The sequence below is a fragment of the Lepidochelys kempii genome, chromosome 21, assembly GCF_965140265.1.
Source record: "Lepidochelys kempii isolate rLepKem1 chromosome 21, rLepKem1.hap2, whole genome shotgun sequence".
Taxonomy (NCBI): Eukaryota; Metazoa; Chordata; order Testudines; family Cheloniidae; genus Lepidochelys; species Lepidochelys kempii.
The window spans coordinates 19,012,083-19,025,791 of NC_133276.1; the positions used below are offsets into that span (position 1 = coordinate 19,012,083).

The window sequence follows — 13,709 nt, forward strand, 5'->3', positions numbered from 1 at the left end:
TTGTCCCAGAACCATGGCAGTCTTCTGCACCCCAACCTGGCGGTACTACATCTGACAGCCTGGCTGCTGCGTGGTTAAATGCGCAGGAGCAGCCGTGCTCGGTGGAGGTTCAGCGCGTTCTGTTGGGAAGCAGGAAGCCCTCCACCAGAGCGATCTACGTGGCCAAACGGAGATGGTTCTCACCTGTTGGATTGCGGACAAAGGTGATCATCTTCGAGTGATTGCTCATGTATATTCCACAATAGGTGTGCATGCTCTCCACGTGCACCGATGTCGGAAGTTTTCCCCCTAGCAATACCCGTAGGTGAGCATCCCTAGCAACCTCTGGAGTGGCGCCTCCATGGCGCAGTATAAGGGGCACTGCACACTTCCCCCACCCCCAGTTCATTCTTGCTGCCAGTGAAAGTGCTTCAGAACTGCTCTGCTCCAGCTTTGCTGCAGCTCGTCCCCAGAACACTGAACACTGTTCTTGTTCATTCAGTGTTGGTACCTGGAGTTAGTTTAGTTAGTGCACCTGGGCCCCGGGTTTTAAGTCGTGCAATGCTTGTGGGCGACCGATACCAGTGAGTGATCTGCATTCAGACTGTTTACACTGTTTGGGTGAAACTCATCTCAGCAATCGCTGCAAGATTTGCAAGTCGTTTAAACCTCGGACCAAGAGAGAAAGAGACATTAGGCTCCGAGTACCGGGGCGTCGGTATGCGATGACCCACCTGCACTGTCTACCAATCTGCACCACTTCCCATCCATGGGACATGCCAAGGAGGCTAAGAAGAGGCCTTGTTCGCCACAGCACTGGAGCAAAACTGGGGGAGAGGCTAGACCCATGCTGGGCAGTCCTTGATCCTCTCGGCCTCTGACTCAGGTCGAGCGGAGTAGCCCGGGCCCCTTTGGAGCAGGCTTCCCTGGATGTCTGGATGCCCTCCACACCAGAGGCCCTGCAAGCAACTCAGGATGTTATGTCCATGCCAGTACCAGAAGCACCGCCAATGTTGGCCCCGTGGTCCAAAGGCAAAACGCCTGTGGGATCCCCACAGTCTCCCCCGGCTCAATACCAGTCTTGGTCGAGGGAACGTTCCTGATGCCATTCACTGCTCAGCAACCATCCTGTGCTTAGTCCACGCAGGTCGCCTTTGACCCCCACCAGGGGTCTGGTTGGGTTCCATCTGACAGAGGCTCCAGGCACCGCTCTGTCTCGAGAAGCGGATACCGATGGGACTGAGGCAGACGACGACACAGGTCCTCATCTCAGCAGGGCTGCCGTAGCCAGTCATGACACGAACATTGATGCTGTTCTCGTTCGTCGTCTCACTCCAGGACCCCTCCTCAGGACCCCTCCTCGGCACCTCTCCTGTAGCCCTGGGCATCGATCGCTGGCGCGGGTTCGCCTGCCGGAGCCAATCGCAGAGCAGCTGCTACCGGCAGTACTGTTCTTCCATGTCGGGGTCACGGTCTCATGGTCAGCATCACTCCCAGTGTTGCCACTCCTCCCGGTCCAGGGACAGCATCAGGTCGTATGTCATCCCGCCCTCCCTTCATAGTTCTCCATCGATGGGTCAGGCCAGCCAAGCCGAACTGCCTGCTCCGCTGGTACTGAAGGTGGTGCAGTGCACCGGGCCCTGTGGCTGGCATAGTGGTACCAGTGTGCACCGTAGTCCCCGATGCAGCCCCCAGTGGGGGCTCACTCGGTTGGCCGGAGCTTCTGGACGGTCGTCGGCCTCCCTCTCCCGGCCTCCGAGGAAGGAGTCGGTGGGATGCACATCTTCGGCACTGTGCCTGGAGAGCGACGAGGGAACGGATCCCCCGATGCCGATGAACACGCAAAGTACCGTGCCTGTCTCCTCGCCCACCGATGATGAGGCGATTAGGGCCCTCCATACCGCAAAAGAACTCTAAAGCCCCACCAGGAACACTTGAAAAGGATGGCATCAAACCTCAACCTCCAGACAGAGGAGGTGGAAGAGCCCTTGGACTCTCTCTTTAAGATCATGTCCACCTTGGTACCGGGCAAGGTGGCCTTGCCACTCCACAAAGGGGTGGTGAAAATTTCAAATGCCTTGTGGCAAACCCTGGCCTCACTGGCCCCCATCTCTAAGAGAGCGGAGTACAAGTATTTTGTGCCCGCCAGTGGTCATGAGTACCTTTACCTCCACCCTACCTGTAACTCCCTGGTGGTTGAGTCGGTCAACCAGAGAGAACGCAAGGCCAACCAGCTCCTTCTCCGAAGAATAAAGACTCAAGGAGGCTGGATTCCTTTGGAAGAAAAATGTATTCGTCCTCGAGCTTCCAGTTATGGGTGGCAAACCATCAGGCTCTCCTGGGCCAAGTTCAATCTTCCGGGCTCTCTGCCCAAGTTCGAGGACTCCCTCCAGGAGCGTGACAGGAAGGAGTTCACAGCTCTGGTGGAGGAGGGTACAGCAGCTGCCAAGGCAACCCTGCAGGCAGCGGCAGATGTGGCGGACACAGCCGTGTGGTCCATGGCCTCCGTGGTGTCCATGAGAAGGGTGTGGTGGTTCCTGCTGTCTGAGCTGTCCAGTGAGGTGCAGAGCTCCCTGCGGGACCTCCAGTTTGATGGCAAGGCTCTGTTTGTGGAACAGACAGACATAAAACTGCGTGGCCTGAAGGACTCCCGCACTACGCTTAAGACTCTGGGCCTCTATGTTCCAGCTCTGGCTACATCTAAGTTTAAGCAGCAGCAGGCTCCCACCAAGGCCACGCACTCTAAATATGAGCCCCCTTATAAAAAGTCACGGGACTACAAGAAATGGCACCAGAGGCAGTCTCGGTCTGCCCCCCAGCCTGGGTCCTCCAAAGGCAAACAGGCAGAGAAACGGTAGTTTTGACGGGATGCCTACCAGTTCTTATCAGGGATCCACCCCCAATAAAGCTTCCCTTCTCCAACTGGTTGTGTGCTTTCCTCCCGGAGTGGTCGCGGCTGACTTCGGACCGATGGGTCCTCAGCACCATCTCTTGGGGCTACACCCTCCAGTTTATCTGTACCCCACCCAACCACCCTCTGCCCCCGTCCCTCCTGGGGGACCTCCTCTCACGAGGATCTACTCGAGCAGGAGGTGGGGTGGCTCCTTGGACTAGGAGCAGTGGAAGTGGTGCCAGCGAAGTTCAAACGCAAGGAGTACTACTCCCACTATTTCCTTATCCCGAAGGCCAAAGCGGGGCTCAGGCCCATCCTGGACCTGTGAGGCCTGAACCAGTACATGGTGAAGCTCAAGTTCTGCATGGTCTCCCTGGCCTCCATCATCCCCTGCCTGGATCCCGGGGAATGGTATGCTACCCTCGATCTGCAGAACACATACTTCCACATCCATATCTTGGAGGGGCACAGGAGCGTCTTCCATTTCATGGTTGGGCAGGAACACTACGAATTTACAGTGCTCCCATTTGGCCTGTCCAGTGCCCTCAGTGTATTTACAAAGTGTATGTCTGTGGCAGCAGCCTACCTCAGGTGCCGTGGGGTCTAGATCTTCCCCTGTCTGGATGACTAGCTGGTCCAGGGCAGCTCCCGGTCGCAAGTACAGAACCACTTGGCACTCCTCCTGTCCATGTGCGCCACTCTGGGCCTGTTAGTAAACAACACCAGGTCCACATTAGTCTCAGTACAATGCATAGAGTTTACCCCTGGACGCCACGTCGGCCAGAGCCTCCCTCCCACTGGATAGGTTCGAGACCCTGAAAGGGCTCCTTGCCTCAGTCACAAGGTTTCCAGAGACAACAGCCAGAGCGTGTCTCCAACTCTTGGGTCACATGTCGGCGTACACATATGTGATTCGTCACGCCAGACTCAGGATGAGGCCCCTCCAGCTCTGGTTGGCCTCAGTTTTCTCCCAGGCCAGAGACAGGATGGACACGATCCTCACTGTGCCCAAACTGGTGATTGCCTCCCTACGATGGTGGTCCTCACCAGGGAAATTGCTCCACGAGGTCCCGTTCAGAGGGAGGCCCCCATCTCTGGAACTGTATCCAACGCCTCGGATCTGGGGTGGGGAGCCCATGTGGGAAACGTTCAGACCCAAAGTCTGTTGTCTGCACAGGACCTGGCCCTCCATATAAATGTCAAGGAGCTCAGGGTAATCCAGCTGGCATGCATGGCCTTCCACTTGCACCTGGCAGGCAGGGTAATCAGGGTTCTCATGGACAACACGGCCTCAATGTTTTACATCGACAGACAAGGCGTGGCCCGTTCCTCCGCCTTCTGCCTGGAAGCCCTCAAGCTGTGGGAATTCTGTATAGCCCACGATATTTGCCTACAGGCCTACCACCTACCAGGCACCCGGAACTCGCGGGTGGATCGCTTGAGCAGGGACTTCTCAGCATGAGTGGTCTCTTCACCCAGAGGTGGTGCACAGACTTCCAAGACTGGGGAACTCCCCAATTGGACATGTTCACAACTCAACAGAACCATTTCTGTTCCCAGTTCTGCTCCGGGGCGGGCTGAGATGGGGCGCTATCTCCGATGCCCTCCTGCCTTCCGTCCCGATGCCTTCCGTCCCGTCCAGACCTGCTCTCCCAGGACCAGGGCCACCTCCTCCACCCCAACCTAGCGGCGCTCCACTTCACAGCATGGCTGCTCAGTGGTTAGGCCAGGAGGAAAGGACATGCTCAAAAGGGGTCCAGCATGTCCTTTTGGAAAGCAGGCTACCCTCCGCGTGCTGAGCCTACTTGGCAAAGTGGTCAATGGGTGGCTGAGCGGTGCGTTTCCGCCATGGCTGCCCCTATCCAGCTCATTTTGGACTACCTCCTTCACCTTAGAGACCACGGCCTAGCACACTCATCTGTCAAGGTGTACTTGGCGGCCATATCGGCCTTCCACCCGCCGGTGCAGAGGCACACGGTATTCTCCCATACCATGGCCTGCCGATGCCTTAAGGGGTTGGATCATCTCTTCCCATAAGCTAGGTCCCCTGTCCCTCAGTGGGACCTGAACTTGGTGCTGGCCTGGCTGATGGGCCCCCTGTTTGAGCCGCTCGCTACATGCTCCTGGTCACACACCTTGTGGAAGGTAGCCTTCCTGGTAGCGATCACGTCGGCTAGATGGGTCTCCGAACTCAGGGCCCTGATGTCCGAGCTCCCATAGACAGTGTTCCATAAATTTAAGGTCCAGCTCTGCCACACACCCCTTTCCTCTTGCAGGTGGTCTCCGCCTACCACATGGATCAGGACATTTTCCGGCCGGTCCTCTTCCCCAACCCCCATGCATCCAGCGACATGCACCGTCTCCACATGTTGGAGACGGGCTCTGGCTTTTTATCTGGAGCGGAGTAAGCCGTACAGGAAGTCTTCGCAGCTGTGCATCGCCTCGGCTGCACGCATGAGGGGTCAGCCGATCTCCACTCAGCGGCTTTCCAACTGGATCACCTCATGCATCTGTACCTGTTATGACTTGGCAGGAATCCCTCCGCCATCAATCGGGAGGGCACACTCGACTCGGGTGTAAGCCTCGTCAGCTGCCTTTTTAGCCCATGTCCCCATTCAGGACATTTGCAGGGCTGCCACATGGCCTTCTGGTTACACGATCACCTCGCATTATTCAGTCGTCTCCCAGACCAGGGAAGACGCCGGGTTCAGCAGGGCTGTGCTCCGTCCCAAGAGTTTGTGAACTCTTACTGACCTCCAACAGATATAGCTTGGAATCACCTATTGTGGAATACACATGAGCAATCACTTGAAGAAGAAAAGACGGTTACCTTTTTCGTAACTGGTGTTCTTCGAGATGTGTTGTTCATGTCTACTCCACATCCCGCCCTCCTTCTCCTCTGCCGGAGTTATCTGGCAAGAGGGACCTGAGGGTGGGGGGAGCGCGCAGCGCCCCTTATACTGCACCATGAAGGTGCCACTCCAGCGGTCACTAGGGGTGCTCCACTATGGATACTGCTAGGGGAAGAACTTCCGACACCAGTGCACGTGGCGAGCACACACATCTATTGTGGAACAGACGTGAGCAACACATCTTGAAGAACACCAGTTATAGAAAAGGTAATTGTCTTTTCGTCCCAAGTGGGCTTCAGTGCAGCTTATTCTGGACTAACTCCTGCATCTTAAGCTTAAGAGATGTTAAGAGTAACAAGAAGGGTTTCTTCAGGTATGTTGGCAACAAGAAGAAAGCCAAGGAAAGTGTGGGCCCCTTACTGAATGAGGGAGGCAACCTAGTGACAGAGGATGTGGAAAAAGCTAATGTACTCAATGCTTTTTTTGCCTCTGTCTTCACGAACAAGATCAAGACTGCTGTGCTGGGCATCACAGCATGGGGAGTAGGTGGCCAGCCCTCTGTGGAGAAAGAAGTGGTTAGGGACTATTTAGAAAAGCTGGACGTGCACAAGTCCATGGGGCCGGACGCATTGCATCCGAGAGTGCTAAAGGAATTAGCGGCTGTGATTGCAGAGCCATTGGCCATTATCTTTGAAAACTCATGGCGAATGGGGGAAGTCCCGGGTGACTGGAAAAAGGCTAATGTAGTACCAATCTTTAAAAAAGGGAAGGAGGAGGATCCTGGGAACTACAGGCCAGTTAGTCTCACCTCAGTCCCCGGAAAAATCATGGAGCAGGTCCTCAAGGAACCAATCCTGAAGCTCTTACACGAGAGGAAAGTGATCAGGAACAGTCAGCATGGATTCACCAAGGGAAGGTTATGCCTGACTAATCTAATCGCCTTCTAAGATGAGAGTACTGGTTCTGTGGATGAAGGGAAAGCAGTGGATGTATTGTTTCTTGACTTTAGCAAAGCTTTTGACACGGTCTCCCACAGTATTCTTGTCAGCAAGTTAAAGAAGTATGGGCTGGATGAATGCACTATAAGGTGGGTAGAAAGTTGGCTAGATTGTCGGGCTCAACGCGTAGTGATCAATGGCTCCATGTCTAGTTGGCAGCCGGTATCAAGTGGAGTGCCCCAAGGGTCGGTCCTGGGGCCGGTTTTGTTCAATATCTTCATAAATGATCTGGAGGATGGTGTGGATTGCACTCTCAGCAAATTTGCGGATGATACTAAACTAGGAGGAGTGGTAGATACGCTGGAGGGCAGGGATAGGATACAGAGGGACCTAGACAAATTGGAGGATTGGGCCAAAAGAAATCTGATGAGGTTCAACAAGGATAAGTGCAGGGTCCTGCACTTAAGACGGAAGAACCCAATGCACCGCTACAGACGAGGGACCGAATGGCTAGGCAGCAGTTCTGCGGAAAAGGACCTAGGGGTGACAGTGGACGAGAAGCTGGATATGAGTCAACAGTGTGCCTTTGTTGCCAAGAAGGCCAATGGCATTTTGGGATGCATAAGTAGGGGCATAGCCAGCAGATCGAGGGACGTGATCGTTCCCCTCTATTCGACATTGGTGAGGCCTCATCTGGAGTACTGTGTCCAGTTTTGGGCCCCGCACTACAAGAAGGATGTGGAAAAATTGGAGAGAGTCCAGCGAAGGGCAACAAAAATGATTAGCAAAAAGAAAAGGAATACTTGTGGCACCTTAGAGACTAATCAATTTATTTGAGCATTGGTTAGTCTCTAAGGTGCCACAAGTACTCCTTTTCTTTTTGCAAATACAGACTAACACGGCTGTTACTCTGAAAAATGATTAGGGGTCTGCAACACAAGACTTATGAGGAGAGGCTGAGGGAACTGGGATGGTTTAGTATGCAGAAGAGAAGAATGAGGGGGGATCTGATAGCTGCTTTCAACTGCCTGAGAGGTGGTTCCAAAGAGGATGGTTCTAGACTATTCTCAGTGGTAGAAGAGGACAGGACAAGGAGTAATGGTCTCACGTTGCAGTGGGGGAGGTTTAGGTTGGATATTAGGAAAAACTTTTTCACTAGGAGGGTGGTGAAACACTGGAAATGCGTTACCTAGGGAGGTGGTAGAATCTCCTTCCTTAGAGGTTTTTAAGGTCAGGCTTGTCAGAGCCCTGGCTGGGATGATTTAGTTGGGGATTGGTCCTGCTTTGATCAGGGGGTTGGACTAGATGACCTCCTGAGGTCCCTTCCAAACCCTGATATTCTATGGTTCTCCAGGAATTGTCCCTCTCATTGATAAAGGTCCATCTAGCGGCCATCTCGGCTTTCCACCCACCGTTACAGGGTAGGTCTGTTTTTTGCTCAGGAAATCATGGCCTGATTCCTTAAAGGCCTGGAGTGCCTCTACCCACAAGTCAGAGACCCCATCCCTCTGTGAGACTTGAATCTGGTGCTGTCTCAGCTAACGGGTCCTCCCTTTGAGCCCTTGGCTTCTTGCTCTCTCCTCCTCTCGTGGAAGGTCACGTTCCTGGTTGCAGTGATGTCGGCCCACTGGGTATCCGAGATTCAGGTGCTCACCTCGGAGCCACTGTACATGGTCTTCTACAAGGACAAGGTCCAGCTAAGGCTACACCCAGCTTTTCTTCCTAAAGTAGACTCCGTTACATTGGAGCCAGAACATTTACTTACTGGTCTTCTTTCCAAAGCCGCATAAGTCAGAAGAGGAGCTCAGGCTAAGTGCCCTGGACATTAGGAGGGCTCTGGCCTTCTGTGTGGATAGGACCAAGTTGTTCCGTAAATCGATGCAATTGTTCATCACAGTGGCTGACAGGATGAAAGGTCACCAGGTATCCACTCAAAGAATTTCTTCTTGGATCACGGTCTGCATTCGCTTTTGCTATGACCAAGCGAAGGTGCCACCTGCGGCGATCGTCACCACCCACTCTACAAGGGCGCAGACTTCTTCGGCAACTTTCTGGCCCATGTGCCTATCCAGGGCATCTATAGAGTGGCCAAATGGTCGTCTGTCTACACTTTTACGTCCCATTATGTGCTGACCCAGCAGGCCTGGGATAAGGCTGGTTTCGGTAGGACAATACTGCATGCCGCTAAGCTATGAACTCCAAGCCCACCTCTGTTGATACTGCTTGTGAGTCACCTGAAAAGGAATTGACATGAGCAAGCACTCAAAGAAGAAAAACCGGTTAACTACTTTTCCTAACTGTTCTTCTAGATGGGTTGCTCATGTCCATTCCATTTCCCCCCCACACCCCCACCCCTCTGTTGGAGTTGCCAGCAAGAAGGAACTGAGAGGGTGCCAGGAGGGAGGCAGCACCTGATATACCACTGCATGGGAGTGCCACTCCAGGGGGCACCACAGCCAGCCCTAAGGATAACGCTGAGGCAGAAATCTCTGACAGCTGTGCATGTGGGTGCGCGCACACCGAGAATGGAATCGACACGAGCAACACATCTCAAAGAACAACAGTTATGAAAGGTAGGTGACAGTTTTTTCTCCGAGGTCAGCTGAATGACCTGGGCCTCCAAGGCTTAGTTGTCAGCCTGAAGTCAGGCAGCCCAGTTGGGAGTGTCCAGTGCTTCCAGAAGTTTGGCCAGGTCTATTTTACTGGCATCAAGCCCACTCCTGTGGCTTAAGTGGTCCATGCAAACTGACGTGGGCAGTCTGACCTAGCGGCCAGACCAGGAGTCGGGAGCCAGGCTGGGTCAGATACCAGGAGATTAGATTCTGAGTTATGCCAGAGATCGAAAGTCAAGTGTAAGGAGGCAGGCAGGGTCAGGTTACCAGGGGATCAGAGTCAGGTAGTAGGAGCAGGTAGTGCAAGGGAAACAGTCCTGAGCAGGGGCAACCCAGTTACATGGACAACTTCTTCTTTCTGTGCTTGATTTTAAATACAGTCAGGGACATTCAGAACCCCCGAATTCCACCTAGCAGATTCCAGGATTGCAGTCCTCTGTTCTCTCAGAATTCAACTTCTAGTTCTGGTGCCTGTTAGCAGCCACTTGGTGGCAGGGAGTAGTGGATCAGTGTTCTCATTGCACACATCATGAGTACCTGGTTCATACCAGGAAGCTGACGATCTAACCAACGAATCACATTCAAAATCCTTTTTAGGGACACATGTAGATCACTTGCCAACCAACATTTCTGATGCAATTCTTTCCCCCCAATGTTTGAGCCACGGTGGAAAGTGTCCACGGTCAGGCTATCTCCTCTGAGGATCTCTGGGTGGATCTCAGGTTGTATCTTACTCTGCTATCAATTGTCTCACTTTCCTTCCCTCACGCAGGATGAGCACAAGCAGTGTCTATAGCATTGCTTGAGGGTAGTGTCTTTGGTTAACATTTGTAAAGCAGCTACGTGGACTTCCAACCATATGTTCCTGAGTCATTATGCTTTAGTAGAAGACTCTGCTGCTGACACATACTATGAGGCAACAGTCCTTCATGCAACTCTGCCACCTACATCCTTGCACTCGCTTCTTTCTTGAGTACTAGCTGTCAGTCACCCACAATGGAGTACACATAGGGACCAGCACTTGAAGAAGAAGAGGAAGTTATTTACCTTACAGGTTATTTGAGATTTGTGGTCCCTATCATACATACTACCACTCTCCTTCCCCTCTGCTTTGGACATTGATTAGATTCATGGTAGAGAAGGAACAGGAGAGGTGGTTGGTGTGCTCCATCTTTTATCTCCTTCGGTGGAGGCCCTAGGAAAGTAAGGGTGCATGTGCGAGTCAGCGGACACTGCTTTCAAAATTCTCTGACTCTGGGAGCATGGAGTACATGCGTATCCCTAATGGAATACAGATAGGGACCACACATCTCGAAGACCCTCCAGTTACTATAAGGTAAGTAACTTCCTCATGCTGGGGGTGAGCTAGGGCTGGAGGTTGGTAGGGCAGATCTTGCACTGAGAGAGAGAGGCAAAAGAGGCAAAGGTGGAGGGAGGGAGCGAATCAACAACAGTGAAAGAAAGGATGAGAATGCTGAGAGCAGATAAGAAGTCACTGATGTTGAAGGACTAGAAGTCACGGAAAGACCAAGTGACAGGGCATGAGGGAGTTGGGGAGCAATGGGTGATCCTGAAAGGGAGGGAGCTCAGCAAGAGAGATCTGAGAAAGCAATGCTTGGTGAGACCAAATTCCATGAGTGTTCCTTTTGGTGAATGGGAGAGTTGACCGTGAGCTGCAGATTGAATGAAGAGGGGAGGAAAAGAAAGTGTGCAGCTAAGGGGTTGGATGGGTTGTTCCCATGGAAGTTGAAGTCCCTGATGCTGAGTGTGGGAGATTGTAAGAAGAGGAGAGAGAGAGAGAGAGAGCGAGGAGTTGAGATCAGAGAGGAAGGCTGATGGGGAGGAGCTGGATGGATGGTAGGTGACAGCAATATTGAGGGGGAGAAGAGAGAAGTCAATGCAGCATTGTTCAGAAGAAGGGAGGAGGGAGGTATTGGAAATAGCAGCAAGGGGACAGGAGAAGCTCCGTACCCCACCACAGTCTGATCCAGGCGGGCGGGGCGGGGAAGGAAGGGGTGAGAGAAGGAGAAGCCTCTATAAGAGATGGCAGCTGTAGAGGGATCCAGGTTTCTTGAAGAACCAGGAGCTGGAGGGAGCAAGATAGGAAGAGGTCACAGGTGGCTGAGATCTTTGTAGATATGTCATGGCGTTCCAGAGACAGCGAGAGAAGTGGAGGTGCAATGTATGTGAGGTTAGCAATGTTGGCACAAAATGGACAGGGGGTGGGTGAGGAGTGGATTGAGGCAAATGTACCAGAGGTGAGGAAAAGGATGCAGATGTAAAACCTCACCGAGGGCATCAGTCTTACATACAGAACAAATTTCCAGGGATCGTGGCCTGGCCTTATCCATGGCATACGAAAAGAGGCCTCCCATAGTGCTGAGAATGTGATGAAGTGCCTGCCTACTAACAACTCCCTTAATCCCATGGGAAAACTTGTATGTAGATGTGGCACAACCGTGTATTAACTTTATAGCAGCTGATTACCTGGAAATGTCTTCTTTTTAATCATTTCACCATGTTGCCTCTGTCAGGAACATCTTTGATTCAGGATATGAAGGCTTATCTAGAAGGAGCTGGGATCGAGTTTTGTGATATCATCCTCCTGTTAGATGGCCACCCAAGACCAGCACATAAGGCAATTCTGGCAGCCCGCTCCAGGTGTGTGCACTCTGATCAACCATTTACTGAAACTTAGAAACTTTTTAAATAGTCATCATTTACTAGAGCAATAACAAATGTCATGTGTGGACATGATTTCTCAGTACCACAGACTGCTTCTTGGATCAGGTTGTTTTGAAGCACACAAGAGAATAGGCTTCTGTTCACTGAGTAACACATAGGATTTTTCTCCTAGAAATTCAACATAATAGAGCCATTAAGCAACAGTGACTAAAATATGAATGAATTTGCCATCTCAGCAGGAAAATGTTAGAAAATCAAAACCTTAGTTGAATAACAGATGGTCTGTATCCTACCACAATTTCAAAAAGAAGCAAATAATCACGCATAAAACTACTGTCATGAACTTGAAAGGAACAAGTGTTCATGAAGAACAAAAAGGATGTTCTAAAAATGAAAATGCAGCTCAAGAGATGCTAATAGAAATGAAGCCTAAACTTTGGTATGTAAGCTATGAGGTAGAGATTTAAGAATCCATTGAACAAACGTATAAAAACATCAATACATTAGGGGGTAGATTGGTCTCTCTGGGTTCCCACTTGGTTGAAGTTGTAAATAACTTACTCGTTTAAGGGTGTATCATACGTCTCTTCCCTGGCACGGCCAACCAGCTCTCTTGGCTGGTACATGTAGTGAGGAGAGGTGGATATTGGTTCTGCCCTTCCCTGTACCTTCTTCACTCACTTGCAGGGGGAGCATTGGGTGCATGGCATTGGGTTCTGCAGTGCATAGAGCTGCAATCTAGGCAGCCTTAACCTGGCTGAGTGAGAGAGATGGGAATCTACTCTGTGTATGGCTATGTTAAAGCTAGGTATGATCTAGTCCTGTATCTGTACATCAAAGTAAGAAGCCAGTGGAGAATCAGCAGGCCTGTTAAACTGTGTAAAGGGAGTAATCGAAAAGGAGAGGGGGATTGTTGGCGAGATAAATGGTTCGTAGATTCCAAGGCCGGAAGGGACCATTAGATCATCTAGACTGACCTGTATATCACAGGCCATAGAATCTTGCCCTCTTACACTGTACTGAGCCCAGTAACTTGTGGATGATTAAAGTATGTCTTCCAGAAAAGATGTCCAATCTTGATTTAAAAAGATGGAGAAGCCACCGCCTGTCTTGATAGTTTGTTCCAATGGCTAATCACCTTCACTGTGTGTATTATTTCTAATTTGCATTTGGCTTTAACTTCCAGCCACAGATTCTTATTCTGACTTCCTTGATAAAGAGCCCTTTAGTACCTGTGAAGAAAATACAAGGGACATGGTAATCAAATCACCTTTCAATCTTCAAACCCAGTGGTTAGGGCACTTGTGTGGGATGTGAGAGACCTGGGTTCAAAACACTGCTCCTCATCAAGGGGAGTGGGGATTTGAACCTGAGTCTCCCAAATTGTGGATGAGTTCTTTAGCCACAGGACTATTGGTGAAGGGGAAAGTACCATCACCTCCTGCTTCTCAGTTTTTGTTGAGAAAGGGCTGACCCGGCTTAGGTGACTGACTCCAGAAGGCTCATGGCTGTGACCCCCCCAGCTAGAGGGAGGCACCTCCCTCAGACCGAAGTTAGGCACCTTCCTCCCTTTACCTACCACCACCACCACCTACCACCCCTCTCCTCAGCATTTCCTATTGACTGGCTTAGGCAACTCCCCGCTCAGCATGCTGGCTTTTGGGAATCCCTTTTTGAGGCATCTAACTCTTCTCAGTTCAGGGTTTGATAGGGTGACCCTATACAGCTTCATCCTCACTGATCAGCATGG

At 51.6% G+C, this 13,709-nt stretch overlaps 1 protein-coding gene across 7 annotated transcripts in view; it reads left to right on the forward strand.

Moving 5' to 3' along the window:
- The window catches only part of LZTR1 (leucine zipper like post translational regulator 1), a 298,705-nt gene that overhangs the window by 245,637 nt on the left and 39,359 nt on the right, over positions 1 to 13,709 (forward strand). For all 7 annotated transcript variants that reach the window (XM_073319623.1, XM_073319627.1, XM_073319622.1 and 4 more), the window contains one exon: positions 11,809 to 11,935. In XM_073319623.1, the coding sequence (XP_073175724.1) occupies positions 11,809 to 11,935 (127 nt within the window). The remainder of the gene's footprint in view (positions 1 to 11,808; positions 11,936 to 13,709) is intronic.